General features: G+C 41.0%; 2 protein-coding genes across 4 annotated transcripts in view; one reads left to right on the top strand and one right to left on the bottom strand.

Annotated features, from left to right (window-relative positions):
- LOC125764595 (contactin-3) overlaps positions 1 to 4,520 on the top strand; it is a 132,690-nt gene extending 128,170 nt beyond the window's left edge. The window contains exon 17 of the mRNA XM_049428971.1: positions 3,087 to 4,520. Within this exon, the coding sequence (XP_049284928.1) occupies positions 3,087 to 3,148 (62 nt within the window). The 3' untranslated portion in view covers positions 3,149 to 4,520. The remainder of the gene's footprint in view (positions 1 to 3,086) is intronic.
- Positions 4,521 to 12,474: 7,954 nt separating this feature from the next.
- LOC125766083 (ankyrin repeat domain-containing protein 12-like) overlaps positions 12,475 to 16,434 on the bottom strand; it is a 31,192-nt gene continuing 27,232 nt past the window's right edge. For 2 of the 3 annotated variants that reach the window (XM_049431676.1, XM_049431674.1), the window contains exons 6-7: positions 15,307 to 15,427; positions 12,475 to 15,194 (exon numbers count right to left, since the gene is read on the bottom strand). In XM_049431676.1, the coding sequence (XP_049287633.1) occupies positions 14,674 to 15,194; positions 15,307 to 15,427 (642 nt within the window). In that variant the 3' untranslated portion in view covers positions 12,475 to 14,673. The remainder of the gene's footprint in view (positions 15,195 to 15,306; positions 15,428 to 16,434) is intronic. The other variant, XM_049431675.1, reaches the window with a different exon arrangement.

Below are 16,434 nucleotides of genomic sequence, written 5' to 3'. Positions count from 1 at the left end.
ATATCAGCAACACGATAAAAATAATTCTAGAACTAGTCATTAATTACCAACCGCATATTAGTGGATTGTTTGTCCAATATCTAGCAATGGAGGCGCCTGGTGGATCACATAGTTGGTTCGTTTTGATAACGATGGTCTTCACCCGACAGAAACGCAATCAAATTATAATTTAGACTATTGTATTGGGATAGAAATCTCAGCTACATGTTAAAAATAAATCTTAGCTTTCAGCTGGAACATAAAACTTAATGTAAAAAAAAACTAAATGGAGAAAAAACTAAATTAAAACTTTAATGGAGACGCTTGGTGCATCAAACCATGTTTTGAAACCGATGGTCTTCACACGACAGGAACGCTATCAAATCATAATTTACACTATTGTAATCTACACCAGCTATACGGTAAAAATAAATCTTAGCTTTTAGATGAAATATAAAACTTTAGGTAAACATGACTAAGAAAATTAATTTTTAAAACTTCAATGGAGACGCCTGGTAGATTAAATCGTTTTTTAAAAACGATGATTTTCACACTACAGGAACGCTATTAAATCACAATTTAGACTATTCTAGTTTATACCAGCTACATAGTTAAAAATAAACCTACAACTAACCATTAAATACCAACCGCAAACTAGTGGATTGTTCGTCCAACATCTAGCAATGGAGACGCCTGGTGTCTTATAAATTTTGCATGTAAATGCACAGAAGCAGATCGTATGATGTACCACAAACAAACGATTCGAAGTTGTTTGTAAAGACATTTATTTGTCTGTCCTAGACCCGTGTACTGTTAGCATAGGGAATAATTTATTATTTTGCTCTTACATGTACCATCTCACAAGGCACACATAAACACGCACACACACACGCATGGATGCATGTCCACAATCTCTGTGGCATTAATCAAACGGACATCAAATATTGGGACAGTACCATGAGTACATTCTTCACTGTTACGTACCAAAAAGACTTCCATCCGGTAAGATGAGCGTGGCTGTCGCTTTCACAAACACTTCAAAAAATCACTTCAAATAAACTTATGTACCAAACAGTGCTTGCAATACACAAAACACACTGACTACACATTTCTAACCCCCTCGGGGCGGGGGTAGGTGCAAAAAATACTCCATCCCGCAGACTTGCACACTGCCGGTGTCTGGCTTGTGTCGTACTGGGAATATGGCCGATGTGATGTTGTGGTGTATGGAAATAGAAAAATTGATGAGCTTCCCAAAATCTTTCACGCCTTCACCTTAACCGGACGGAAAGGATGGAAGGACATAGAGACAGGATGCGCAACGACAATCACGGCACGGCCGCAAATGAATCTCGCTTGCTGTGTGCCCAGTCGTGGGCTGTGGGACGGACGTATAGAAAACCCAATCAAACACTGAATCCTAAACAAATTCCCACACTTTCAGGTCGCAACTGGTCGTAACCGTATTGATGGTACACAAGCCGGCACTGTGTACCAGTCTGGGTAGTTAGATGCGATTGAATAGAGTTTGCTACCCTGAAGCAGAAACTGTACTGGGTTGTACTAAAAGTTTGATTCTTTTTTCGATGAAAAGTCTATTTTTTCTAAATGAATCGAATTTTATTTTTTCAAACGAGCTCGATAGCAGCTCGTTGTTTATTAAAATGCATAAACATTTTTTTATGAATACTACAAACCACTTCCATTGTCTAGTGGGCATCAATCTCGTTAGACATTCACTACTTATCCTTCGGCTCTTGAGTTTGTTGTTTCAATATGATCCTAAATGGATCAGCGAACGATCGAAGCGTAACCTTCCAAATAAGACAAAAAAAAAGAAGTAATAGTCCACCTTCAAGAAAACCACCAAAAAGCTTCCTACCCACCCGGGTAATAAAGTTCGATCGGACCCTTTTTTTCAACTCACTTCCATCCAGCAAAAGGAGACGATCGATTGGGACAGCAAGGGAAAGATCTAACAAACCCCCGCCGGGGTTTCATATGCAAATATGTAATGTGTTTGTTAGATGATTTGAAGCTACCTTCGAACCGGTAGCAAAACGTTTCACTGTACGGCAAGTGTCTGGGGTTAGGCCACACCAGCAGCCACAGAAACATCAGCTTTACAGCGACCAAGCTTCCTATTTTCCTATACACATCCCGTTTTCTCTAGTTTTACGGCGCACACTTGCGCAAACACACGCACAAAATGCGGCCCAAATCTCGTTCCCTCTAGGGTGATGTCCTTCTGCTTACCGCCAGAAAAGGTCCGTGTTTGGGCGCCCTGTCCATCCAGCGGTGGTACGCTTCGGTGAACCTTTTCTCATTCGCTGTGCGCCGGAAAGAATTTTGCTCCATCATCATCTTCACTTCGGTCACGGGAGAAAGAAGATATTGTTGTAATGCTGCAGGGCAGCTTTGTTCTCCAACGTTTCGGCCGATTCTTTCGGGCAGCCTATTTGTGTGTGTGTGTGTGTGGTTTGAACCGCTACCGTACCGAAATCCGGCATATTTTTCACCAAACAGTCGCTTTCTTGAGGTTCCGGACGAGGCTCTAGGGGGTTATTAAGTTGCTTCTTTTTAACTTCACTGATCGAAAAAGGTAGTTAAGCATGATTTTCCTCTTTCTACGCTCGGTCTGAAGTGCAAGGAGAACAGGAAGAAAAAGCGATTTTTTGAGCAAGGTTTTAGCTAATGCAAATGTTGGTAAATAAACTATCAAGCGTGATAAGCCAGAAAGCCTTCAGATATTGAAAGAAGCTTTGAGTGCATTTGTGTACCGGATAAAATGTTTCATTTCGAACATCTGGTTCTATCTATATAAAAAAGATTTATTACTGATTCGCGCTCAATTTGGACAAACGCTAATGGGGGAAAAGTGGTTTTTCATATTGAATTGTTGATTACATGTTGAAAAGCATCTCGTTTTCCAAATTTTAATGTAATAAAAGGTTTTTTGTGTGTGTGTGTGTGTGTACCATTTCAAAACGAATTTAACCATCCACTTACCGGTGTTTCTCTTCTCTTACATTTCCACGTCTTTCGTTGGCTTTCGCTTCCTCTTTCGTTGCACCGTTTTGTTATAATTTTTTCAGTTTATATTGCAGATCCCGATCTAATACTGCCGCGCGGTGGCGACATCGAGTTTACCACACTATCAGGAGCTTAACACACACTGCTGGCTGACCAACGGACACCTGCGGGCCAATAGAGGAATAGCGACCGGCTGGAGAAGTGACAGTCCAACTGATGCAACTTACACTTAATCACAGTAGTGCGATGCGTACGTTTTTAAACAAAACTTAAAACAAATTCAAAAAAACACACACTGGTAGGGATAAGATAGGGGAAACAATGGAATGGCGTTAGGCTTAGCCGGTAGGAAGAGAAGAAAACATACAAATCAAAAGTAGCTAATCAAACCAAATGAATTAAGATGCATAGGCACGGCCGAGGGTGAGTGAGCGAGTAAGGATAAACGAGTAAGGATGTAAGAAATACAGATTTTAGCGTTAGTGTTACAACCCGAAAACGTTGCAAACAAAAACAAAGAGAGAAAGAGAGAAACAAAACACAAAATTGTTGCCCCCGTTTGTGGTTCCATTGTAAACACGTCACAATAGAGTTTAATAGGAAAAAAAAGAAACAAAAAATCAAGTGGGTAAAAAAGCAAAGTGGATGGGAATAGAACAGTTTTACTTTTTCTGTTTGTATTGAATAAGCTCATCAAGTTGACCTGGAAATTGGAACAAACAAACAAAAAAAACACTAAACAAATTGTGTTGGTGTGTGGAGTTTGAAAGTTGATTTAGTTTACGTTATTGTATAAAAGCGTTAAAATTTAGTGATAGAATAAAGGAACTTACACACACACACTGACACACACATCCATCTGTAACGATACACATGCCGTTACGTATGTGAATGAACTCATCATTGTACGATACGCAAAAGTGCAAAGGGAAGTTTTGCGTATCATAATGGCCAAAAAGGAAATAAAATTGTGTTCGTAAAAGATTAGTTACGAAACGTTCCATCGGTGGAAGGAGCTCAGCCACACACAAAAGTAGCACAACGTGCTGTAATTTACAAAACAAAAAAACAATTGCTATTCGAATCTAACAAAATTGGGTAATGTTGCTAACATTGTAAATCATACACAATACACACACACAAACACGAGTCATCAGGAAGTTAATGGAAGGACAGTGGGTTTTTTGAAGTGAAACAAATAAATTCAGAAACCAAATGATAAAACCAATGTCGACGGTTAAAATAGACTATGAAGAAACTTTTAGCGTGTATAAAAAAAGGGAGAAAACAACAATAACAGAAGAAAAAGAGCAAACAAAACAAAAAAAATGGTGTAAAAGCGAAACAGTATGAAATACAAAATCAAACAAAAACACACAAAAGAAGAACGGGAGAAAAACGAGCGAAATACCATAAACCAAATGCCACAGTTTTCGATGGAACAAAAACTACTAACAATCAAACGAATAAAGCAAACCAAACAACTGGATAACTTCGTTTAAATGAAAGCTCACGAATGTTGGTTTAATTTCTTTCGTCCTTTGTTTTTTTCATTAAATATTTTTAAACATTCCAAGCGCCAGTTGTTCTTATCCGTTTTGGGTTTTTTATGAAAGATTGCTTTACGCACTCACGGGTGGTACATTTGTTGGGTTCAAAAATCATCACTTTTATTACCGGTTCACAGATTGTGGTAAGTATTTGCCTGGCTAAAATCCCGAACCCGGCGGTCCGAAAGCAAAACTTTTACCGAAAAACCACGTGTCAAACCACTCAAACCGAACAATTTTCCCAAGGGAACCTACCTGCCTGCCTACCTGCCGGCTTCTCTGGTCCGTCAATACTGCTGCTACGTTGCCGCTATCCTCAGGATGGATGTATTAAAATGCAAAACACTTGTTTAGGACTCTAATCTCAGATCTCGCTCTTTTGTCCATTTACCGGATGCAAATAAATACTGACGTGAAGATGAAGATACTAGGGTACGTGGGTAGGGTTTTGCTGCAAATGTGGGTGTTTTGCTGACACTGATCCCCAAGGAGGCACGGTCACCATCCCCCCCGGGAAGGGGGTCAGCAAAAGTGCCACGTGTTTTGCAAAGGGCCGGGATGAAAAGCCATACCGTGGAAAGGTTAAAAAGTCCTGATCGTTATTGTTTGTTCACTTCATCCAAAGAAAAATAAAAAAAACCCCTGGAGTTCCCGTTATGGGTTTGCTTCCGGTGGCACTTTTACAACCACTCTGCTCCATTTATCCCTCCAACCCTACCCCTCTAATCCTCCTTTCTTCCCATACCTTATGCGGCATGGCTACAAAACCAGTAAAAAGGCAAAAATGGTTGTCCTCTTCTGGGCGAACGATCGTAAAGGTGAACATCGTAACAATTCCCATTGCGTCTGTTTTTCCACCGCGTTCTCTCTTCACCGGGTGCAAAGGTTGGTGCGTTGATTCTCAGGCGAAATGGGTGCCAGGCCCTGGACATTTGGGTTTTCTTTTCGGGTGAGATTTCGCTGACACCAGCAGTAGGAACGGCAGATCCATTGAGGACTTTATGAAATTTATCACTCTCTTTTTTGTGATTGAGTGTATTGCAGGACTGTTACTGCAAAACGTGTTTAATTCACGAAACAGCCGTGACGAAAGATAAAGGGAGAAGGAAACGTACACAAACGCTCCGTCGTCACACGACGGCACACCCGGACGGAAAGATCCACTCCGGTTGATGGTTGTTGAAATTAGTAAAAATTAAATGTGACAATTACTTGCCGCTGGCACAAGGGATGTCCATTGCAACGATCCAGGTGTGTGCTGGAAATGTTCTAAAATATTAATATTAACTCCCCCGCGTGCCGGTGTACGGGCACGGGGAGTTTGAGATCGTGACAAATTACAATGGTACGGCGCAACGTTAGGAACAAACCTCACATTAAACGTGCAATATTACATGTACTGCAAATCGCATTAAAATTATACTATTTCATAATAAAAGGGAAACAAATAGGTTGAACGCAGATGACCGCACCAAACACGGTGCAGTTGGTCGCACAATGGTTCCGATGGTGGACGTTTAGCTTCATTTTGGAAAGATAAATTTATACACTGCAAGCACATTGAGTAATAATCACAAAAAATCAACAAAAAACCTAAATTTAACTACCTTTAATACATTAATTTGTAAGTTATAGCCACTTTATTTGGACATTTACATGTAATTGACCTATTTAATAAAACTAGTGTCGAACTATTAAAACAACTATCAGTGTTATTGATTTTATTCTATATCTATGTAATTATTTGTTAATTTTACCTAGTTTCATAGAATTTTCTCTCTATTTCTCTCTACTTCAGATCTACAAGAAATTGATTTGAATGTTCATGTCGGCCGATATATTTAGAAATAAACATTAGGAGTATACATTACATATTTTTATGGTTACAGATGTTCCTTTTTTATTTTGACTGCGACTTTGTTAAAATTCAAAACAAAATCACCCCAAAACATTAATAAATTATAGCTTTTCAAGACTACAGAATTATAATAACCGCGATCATGAAAACATTGAATATTTAAATTTTATGTTATGAGTTGAGAATTTATGAGATGAAAGGTTGAGAATTAATTATATAGTATGTTACACGATTTACATAAGAATTTTTCAGGAAACATTTCCAGGACGAACTGAAACAAAATTAAACTAGATAAGTTACTTCAATATGTCATTCAGGGAAGTTAACCAATAATAAAACTATTTTTTTATTAATATAAAAATACAATTGAAAAAATTCTTACGTCCACCTATTATCCTTAACTGGACCATTGTGCACCGCACCAAGCATGATAATTGCACATTTACGGCGATCGTGCCTTATGAAGCGAATGTGAGGAAAGTAGCAAACAACGAAAACAAAAAAGAAAAAAGAAAAATTTTGAAACAGGCAAAAAAACGTATCCTACACGGCAAAGGACCATTTGCTTTATAACGGGGGGCAAAAGGTCGCGCTCGTTCCCATTCCCACCCAATGTCAACAAATCTGGGCCCATCTCGTTTGGATGGATGGCAACGCAAAAAGAATGAAAAAATAATTCCAACAAAACGGTTACTGTTTGTGCTGCTAAAACACCTTAATCGGTGTGTATGTGTGTTCGCTTACCATAGGGCAGGCTACTCGAGCTGCAGCTTACTAAATTGAAGGTAAATTGTGTGTCATTATAAAATGCAATAAATGGACGTTGGCACGGTTTTGTGATAAAAATGGTTCCAAATGAAAACAGGGTAAGAAGGTACGGTATAATGGTTAGGTTAAGCAAAACAATTAATGTGAGGTAAGGCTTTTTCTTCTCCTCTCTTAAAATACTAACATTTCTTTTAGTGCTTAGTTTTTATTTTCAAAAAGAAAACTATTATGTTTCCTCTTACCGGACGCTTGCACGTTGAACGTTTTCAATTACTTTTGTGTCCTTTTCAGCAACAACAACTAAATCCTAATCACAACACACTAATAGCTGTGTACGAAATTCGCGGCAAGGAATCTTCCATCGCCAATCATCATCATCATCATCATCATCATCACCGCCAAGGACAGGTAGATTTCACCTAGAGCAATATTTTTCTTCGAAACGAGCTTGTTGTTTGCTACCTGGTTTGGACCAACAACAAAAAAGGTGTAGGGAAAAACAAAATTCGCAATCATCCCGTCTATCGTGCAATGGACCCGCTGCTGCTGGTGGAACATTTTAGCAATGTCATCCGACTGGTCCGGGGGCGGCAATGGGTTTTCCACCGTTTTTGGGTGGATCGTTGGAAACTTTTCCCCTGCCTGCAAGATGCCTGCAAGTGTTGGCGTAGTTCTCTCAGGTTTTGCTGTTCACTGTTGATGCTTGTTTCGAATTTTCACCAGCCGGATAACAAAAAAAGCTCCCCTTCCCCTCCCACCCCTTTAGCCAACAATTTTCCAACCCTGTTTGTTAACGGCTTGGTTTGGTTCCGACACTATCCGGAACTAACAATACAGGACACAGGCACCAACATTCACAACGACGTAGGAGAAAATGAAGAATGCTAGAGAGTCGGAAGCTAGACTTTGAGTATTGCTTCAAACAAAACTTTTGATAAAACGCTTTCCTACACCCCGCATTTATCGTACGGGCTCGATTTGTACTGGCTCCACTCCGACGGTGTCGGAACTGAGGAACTTTGAGGAATGGTGAAGCTGCGAAAAAAAAACTTTCTCACAGCTTGCAGAACATTTGTCCTTGCGGTTTGCTGGTTGCGAAGACTAGTGTGTCGAGTGGGTAAAGCAACCAACCTGCCACATTCAACCCCATCATCACCGTGTTTTCACCGGGATGGAAAATGCCGGAAACGGAACCTCAAGTGGGCCGTCACTCGTTCGGTGCATTGTTTACTCGCCGTAGCGCACGGGCGAAACTACGAAACAGTTAAGCGATAATCCAACCCTCCTCCCCCCAAAATGGCGGGAACCGGTCACAAGCGTGCGTTCCAGACCGGCGACCCGGTGATGCTTGCTGACGCGATCGATTCGCGTACCTACCGACCGGACCGGGAGGTACACATGAGTGCGCTGCTAAATTTTAGGGAAATGTGCTTGAGTTTAAGTAAAACCAACAACAAGCGGAAGATTGCATTCTTCACTTTTCTACATCAATTTTCCTTGAGAGTGGGCCACCAAGTGCTAGCCAAAGATGCTTTCCGAAATGGTCCGTGTGTGTGTGTGTGTGTGTGTGTGTGTGTGTGTGTGTGTGTGTGTGTGTGTGTGTGTGTGTGTGTGTGTGTGTGTGTGTGTGTGTGTGTGTGTGTGTGTGTGTGTGTGTGTGTGTGTGTGTGTGTGTGTGTGTGTGTGTGTGTGTGTGTGTGTGTGTGTGTGTGTGTGTGTGTGTGTGTGTGTGTGTGTGTGTGTATGTTTATGGTACAAAACGGCTCCACCGAGTATATATGCGCCATAGATTGGTGTATATTTAAAGGAAACTCTGCACACTGCTGATAAAAGCAATAGACTGGCGGAATAAAACAAACAGTGTAGGAGCATTGAAAAATTGTTCGAGTTTGCTATACAGTCATGTATGAGAAATTGTAGATTTTCGAACAATATTTGGTAATATAATTTTAAATAAATACATCAACCAATTACGGAGTAACAGCCAAAAAAATACAGCAAAACTTAAAATTATATGTTTTATTAAAGGTATACGTTTTACATTAAATAGCGTTTGGTGAAAAATAGCAAAATAAATCTCAAAGACTTACTCAGAGGTTTTCCGAGGTAATTGATTTGTTTTTATTTGGACAAAATGGTGACTAATTTTCTCTCTTTAAAATTATGTTTTTAACTTAAAAATCGCCATTCTGTTTATAAGTTCAAAGTTACAAAATCTAGCTAATCCAATACTCGCTTAATTGCATTAAAATATTAACAATTTTTTAAAGATAATTTACAATACATATTTAAAAATTTTGTAATATTTGATTAAACGTTCGTAAATAAATAAAATAAATTAAACATTATAAAAACATTTTCTGTTTATTATTTAAATTAGTTTCCTTTTTAAAAATCTTTTTTTTTAGTATTAGAAATTCTTAGTGAATATTCTTCGACTCAACTTCTCTTAATCTTCCTTTAAGCAAACACGTGGAATTAAATATTTTTTATTTATTTAAAAACAAACTACCAAAACTATGCACACTACTGTATGAATGATCTCATTCACAGGACTCTCGTTTACGCTCACCAGTATGCTCGACCGACCGTGACTAAAGGGTCATAAGAACATTTGAACATGTGGACGGAAACACTTACGCCGGCATTCGACTAAGGAGGATCAGCCAAGCATATGTGTGCAAGTGCAAAAAAAAGTATACTTCCGGCTACATTTCCGAGCCAAAATTAAGACTGTTATTATTATGATGATTTTTAAAAAGCACTTGCACACTTTCACTGCTTCGTTTAAATCGTGTTGCTTTGCAGGGCGTATTTATGGATCTGCAGACTTGCTTAATAAAAAGAAAAACCAAGGAAAATTTTAAAAAAAGTTACAGAAAATAAAAGAATAATTATTAACATTTAAACAAAGCTTCCATTTCATAAGCTTTAAATCCTCTTTCAACATGTGTTAGATTGTTACTAGCTGCAAATAATATCTAATTTCTATGTCAACTTAACAAATTCCTAATTTTCAATAAACATATTCAAGTTTACAAACCAGTCAAGTTTCACTCTAAAACATCAGAAAATTTAAAAAAAAAACAGTATCACATACATAAAATAAATACACGCGCATCGTCATAAATCCAACCAATCAGTATCATAAATCTGGTTTTCTTATGAAATATTTCAACGTAACCTAGCCAGAGCTAAAAGCATGACTTACTTAACGAGCTACCTAGCAACCGCCAACCGGCCAACCTTTTAACACTAGAACTACCGGACCAGTCATTTTGACTGGAACGCTTAATTTTCGTCACAATATTTTTGGGTGTTAATCAATCCTACTGTAGTTGAAACATGAGTTTTACAAATATATTCTATGGTACGATCTGCAATAAACAATAAAATATACTCCAACTCTTCGGATTTGTTTCAAAATCAAGTAAGAACGTAAAACGCTTAAAACGCTTGGTAGTTCTAGTGTTAAGGAGTTGAGCGTCCGCTGTGAGTGCTCACACCTTGCGTAGCGTTTCGCCATTTCTCTTCCCCAGCACCAAACGAGTGGCTAAAGCTTTAGCGGTAAGCTTTACCGGTGAGGGAATGCATAACCGGCACCGGCAGCAGAAAAGGCCATTATGAAAATGAAAGGATAGTGAATATAAACAACAAACTCCCAAACAAAGTTTACCAAAGTTTTGCAATCCACCGTATACAGGAGTTCCGGGAAAATGCAGGGCATGCTGCCAAGTTAATTTTGTTCCGCACATTCGCAACAAACACACTTTACGTTGGCAGGTTTTTGGAGGCACAGTATTTTTGTTTGTTTTTTTTTGTGCAAACTTTTATGGAGAAAAAGGTATATAAGGTGAAAGTACATTTATTTTTGAGGGCCAATCTGTACTAAAAAGTAATCCGAACCAACGGTTTGGATTTGTTTTGTTTGGGAATTAATTTTTAAATATCAAATTTAATACTTTACTCTAAACGGTAAGAGCTTATAAAGGTGGAATTGTAAAGTAATATATCACTTTCCTGGATATTTCATAAACTACGCAAATCCAATCATTGTTTTACAGGTTACACCTACATTGCTAAGCAGCATAACGAAGCAAAGGTCACGCACCACCTACAAATCTTCAGCCCTTTTTCACCCCTCTACCCCGCTCCCTCTTGACCCAACCAACACGTTCAAGTGGGTGAGCGAAAGCTTCACCAACTTTACAACCCAACAACCCAACTCGAAGCACCCAAACCCAACCGACGCGTGAACAAATGCAAACTAATTCCCAACGAACAATCAGCGCAAAACCGTCCCCCCGCCGTAAAAAAAACCGGAGACCAATCGCCAAAAAACGGAACCGCTGCAGCAATATTTACAACTAAAGCCAACCATTTTATCGCCCCCAAAAATGGATCCGTTGATTGTACCTAACAATGTTAACGACCACGGGGCTCTGGTGGGGGTGCTTTGCTGATGACGATAATCATGCCGAGTGCGCCTCCCTGTCGTCAAACCGGCACGACTCGCACAGACACGCGAGAACAATGCTAATCAGGGTGGCCAGTGTTGTCCACTACCACCCCTACTGCAGCTCATTGTGCATTTTTCGACGAAATGCAGATTAACTTTATTATCCGGCATGGAGCAGGAGGATGTTTTGCGTCTGTCGCCCAACGAGCATTTTTGGGGGGCCTGAAGGAGCACGGAAAGGGATAAGGGATGTTGTTGTCTATTATTTCCGCTTCCAGGACGGCTTGGCTGTTAGCTGACAAAGCCATTGTGTTAAGCTTTCGGCTCGGAGTTGTTACGGGGCTGTACGGAGCATGGGGATGATGCCAAGACTAGCACCATTAGAATGAGCTGAATGTGTCTCGGTGGAGTGGCATTTCGGCATTCGGCTGCTTTCGAGACACAGTACACGGCAGAACGAGCTGGTGATTTTGGGTGATGGTTTCGCTAACTGGAACCTCCGTGACATTGTATCCTTGACGTCTTGGTAAGACACTTTATGGATAAAACAAGAACACAGCCTTAGCGAATAATGGGGAGAATACACAACGGGTGACGGGTTTTTGCTAGAAACCATGGAAAACCGGTTCCAAGCTAGACAGCATCTTATCGGACATCAAAGGGAAAAAATGAAGAAACAAGGGATGAAATTTGATAGCCATTGTTTTCTACTAGGCCCCCGATAGCTATCACACCGGTAAGCCGATGAAAGCTGCACTTTGGAGCGAAAGATCAGTTTGAAACTTCTCACTTACAACACACAATAAGTACAACGGGTGAATGGGGGGTTTTTGTGTTTTGTGCTAGATTATTGTTTTGTTCTTCTATTTATTTACAACATGTCCACAAAGGAGTTAGCTAAACGTTGACAATAAATAACGAACGCATTATTTACTACACATGCCTTTTTTCCCGTGTGGGGGAGGGAGAGCAGGATTAACTCGCTGCCTTACATCACTATTAAAAGCAAAGTTACAAAATAGTTTTTTTATTATTATTTAATTATTAATTTTCTAAATTCTCTCTACATGTACATAGTACCGTTAATGAAATAAACTACTCTTTTTAATTTTAAATTTGCACCAAAAACAAAAACGCTATAAAAGGACACTTGATTTGGAACACGTTCATCACATCGAGAATGTATGAAGCTTTTGCGGGAAACTACCGCACACGATAATCGTCAACGAATACGCGGTTTTGTCTGCTTAATACGGTTCCATAAATGTCCCGATGCATTGAAGATGCCTGCTGCACAAGCTCGGCAGTATAGTTGCGCATTGTGCTTCATGGAACATCAATCGCATTAGTGTATGTAGTGTAACCGTATTACTATCAGCACTTTGGCAAACCCATCAGGAACGAGCAGCAACGAGGAAAACAGCAGATCCTCACATCAACAGCCTCAGCAGCACCAGCAGCAGCAGCAACATCAGCCCCAGTAACGACTGCACCAACGATCCCGGAACTTGATATCCGCTCCAAAACAAAGAACGCTTTCCTGAAACATGTTGCACGTCGGTGTACGTCGGCTGAAAGTTTTGCCCCATTCCTCACCCGTATGGAGTGAATTTCCCAACCACGCTAGGAGCAGCCGCAGTATGAGCCTCGATCGGTTATTAATAATGCGCACGCGGGCACCAGGTACACCAGACCCCCGGGAGGCCCGGGAATCGGAAGTCGCATAGTGAAATAATGATGAAGCAAAAGCTAATTAAATTTTGCAACAGTTTCGCTCCGATTGATGATGTTCCGGAAGACTTCGTCGGCTTTACATTTTACTGCCACACATTGTTTGTGAAGCATGGGGAAAGTGAGGTTGCGAGAGAGCAGTTTTTCTTGCCCCATTCCCGGTAATTGGTAGCAAAAAAGCAGGAAGTAACGATCGTGTGTACGTTGCTTGAGAAGGAAACTGGGGATGGAACATTAGATGATACAACAACAGCAAATGTTCCACAAATTGTTTGATGAAACAAAACGGTTTTTACTCTAATGAACTAATAAGGAAACTCTCGCACGATGCTGTTCGTTGTTGAACGTTTTATGCTTTGAAGAGGATTGTCTAACTATGAACAATTGCAGTTTTTTGTTTTGTTCTTCAATTTATTAAGTGACCTATTTCAACATGAGAAAGTGTGTTTGCACGCTAACGCACAGAATCCCATTGCTGTGTGGTGACGTTGGAAAATTGCATGACCTGGGCCTGTGTTTTACGGCTCGTATGCAAATCATCCCTTAAAGTTAAGGAACCTTTTCCCACGAAGGGAAAATGGTGGAAAAATGGGGTAAATGGTGGGAGACTATAATTACCACAGTTCCAGCTGATTTAGGTCAAGGACATTCGTGTAGGCTTCCTGGGAAGCTGAAAACCCCACATGAAAATGGGGATCCCACACTGACCTTCAACCCTAAAACACGCACAAGAACTTCAAGGACATATTGGAACGTACGGAAGGGTCAAGGTGACGATCATTACCAAACGACCTTAACAAAGAAAAAAGCAACCACAACCGACGAACAAAAACGAGCGAATAGTTAACGAATAGTTTATACCATCGTCTATTTTCTCCAAAGAACGCACATTACTCCCACAAGGCTTTTCCCCCCCAAAAAAGGAAAAAAGAAAACACGAGTCAAAGAGTTGAAGTTGAATGAATTTGGTTTGATTCTTTGTTTTTTTTTCCATTTGTTTGTTTTTTTTTGCTTCTTATCGAAGGTACTTAAGCGAACATTACAACACTCTCATAAACAAGTGAGCCCCTCTGCAACTCGTCCGAATCCCCAAAAACCAAGAATGCCCAAAACCCTAGACCAAAGGATCATATATTTACAGCAAAACACACACACACAAGCCTACCCACACCGGCGGGTATAACCGTGCTACCATTACAATCTCATTGCCACACGGTTACCGTCAAGCTTCGGTGTAAAAAGAACCCAACCCAACCGAACACCAGACCCGTGGAGCGAATGCCGCAATGTCGGTGCTATGCAGGAGTTCCCCCGGGATTGCCAACGGACCGATGCTCCTCTACTGTGGGAAGGGCACGGGACTGCGGCTGTGACCCAACAGACGGTGACCGTTCCGTGGCTGAAGGATGGTGTTGCTGCTGTGGCTGATGTTGCTGCCTTCGTTGTGGCTGAGCGTTATCTTGGGCATCAGCAGCTGATGGTTGCTCGGAGGGCTGCTGCTGTTGCGGTGCTGTTGCTGCTGCTGCTCGTCCGGGTTCGCCTGTGGATAGATGGGGATCACCGTCAGTGTTGGAGTCCGGATTTAGCGTGAACGTTACATAGTATCGCTTATTGCTATCGAGCTTTTCCGATGGCAGTGTAATGACCTGCTTGCTGTTACCATGCGTCAACTCCAGTGCGACCTTCCCACCGGTGCAGCTGCGATCCGTCGGGTGCGTTAGGATTTTCGGCAGGAAAAAGCTACCCACCCCGGACGTGCTCGATTTGTACGGCCCAAAGCCAAGCTTCGGTATCGTGTGATGGTTCATCATCGGTACTGGTCGGGTCGGGTCAGGAAGATCCATTCGGCAAATGCACAAGGAATGCACAATTAGATCACGCTTGCTAGCGGTGTTGTTGTCCTTGTGGACAGAGCGGGTTTTACTTACTGTACGCAGCGCAGGGGATTCCCGTGTAGGCGTGGGTTGCATGAAGACATCGGTGTGTTTTGGTTGTGCAGTTTAGGGCCCGCTCGTAACGACTCACATCCGGACTGAGCCTTCGTTCGGCCTGGGAAAAAAAACGGTGGAAATGTGGAAATCAGTACCGCTAGCAATGGACATGAATATTTTCATATTAACGAATTTATCTAGCAAAGAACATCTTGACCGACCGATACGACGAATCGTCATCGTCTCCAGCAATCGTCTCATGATTGCTATTTGAAATATTAAACTGTTCATCACCTAAGTGAAAACGCTTGACTACGACAATCAGTACACACGGTGGTAACGAACTTTCGCAGCCAGCGAAACGATAACCGGAGACCCTTCGATACGATGCAGAGTAACGTCCTGGGCAAACAAATTTATGTCCCTGACGTGCTTTCGTTCCTCCCTGTCTAACTATCCTGTCCTTCATTTTACGATCGGTAGCCGGCATATCGGTTCTATTTACTTTTCATCGTGTAAAAGTGCACCATTCCAGCACTGCGAGATCATTATGGCATTTCTACGACTGCACAAAAAAAAACAACATAAAACAAACCTTTATGATATCTCGGAAACGGTGCAAAGTACAAAGGTTCGTGACAATTGACGAACCTTGGATGTGACGAACGGAGAAAGAAACAGAGAAAATACAAAAAATCGCAAAAAAAACTCAAGATCCGCCAACAACACCCAACCCATCCGGACGGTCGTTCGGATTAGTTGCCGTACGATACTGAAAACTGGACAAATCTCAGCCAGACGTTACGATGTAATTATGGCGACAGAAATGAAGGACTTATGAATAAATCTCGTCAGCAGCAGCACGACATCAACGAGCACGAAAGATGACTGGCGAACTGGCGCACTCGTGCGAAAAAGCTTGAAGACTAATGAAGTCCCCCGCGGGCAATGTGACTATCAGCAAATTGCAGAAATATGCTCAACTTTTCAGCGAAGGAGGTAGAAACCAGTGCGAGAGTTTCAAAACAGTTTGTGTGCAATATTGTAATGGGCCGCTTGGAAGATATGGTTTTCAATCTCTTAAATCGGTTGTGAAATGAACGCCACGCGCTTAATGGAAATGGA

This window comes from Anopheles funestus, chromosome 2RL (genome assembly GCF_943734845.2).
Source record: "Anopheles funestus chromosome 2RL, idAnoFuneDA-416_04, whole genome shotgun sequence".
Taxonomy (NCBI): domain Eukaryota; kingdom Metazoa; phylum Arthropoda; class Insecta; order Diptera; family Culicidae; genus Anopheles; species Anopheles funestus.
Note: the sequence above shows the minus strand (reverse complement) of the source record. Positions and strands in the feature narration are given on the sequence as shown.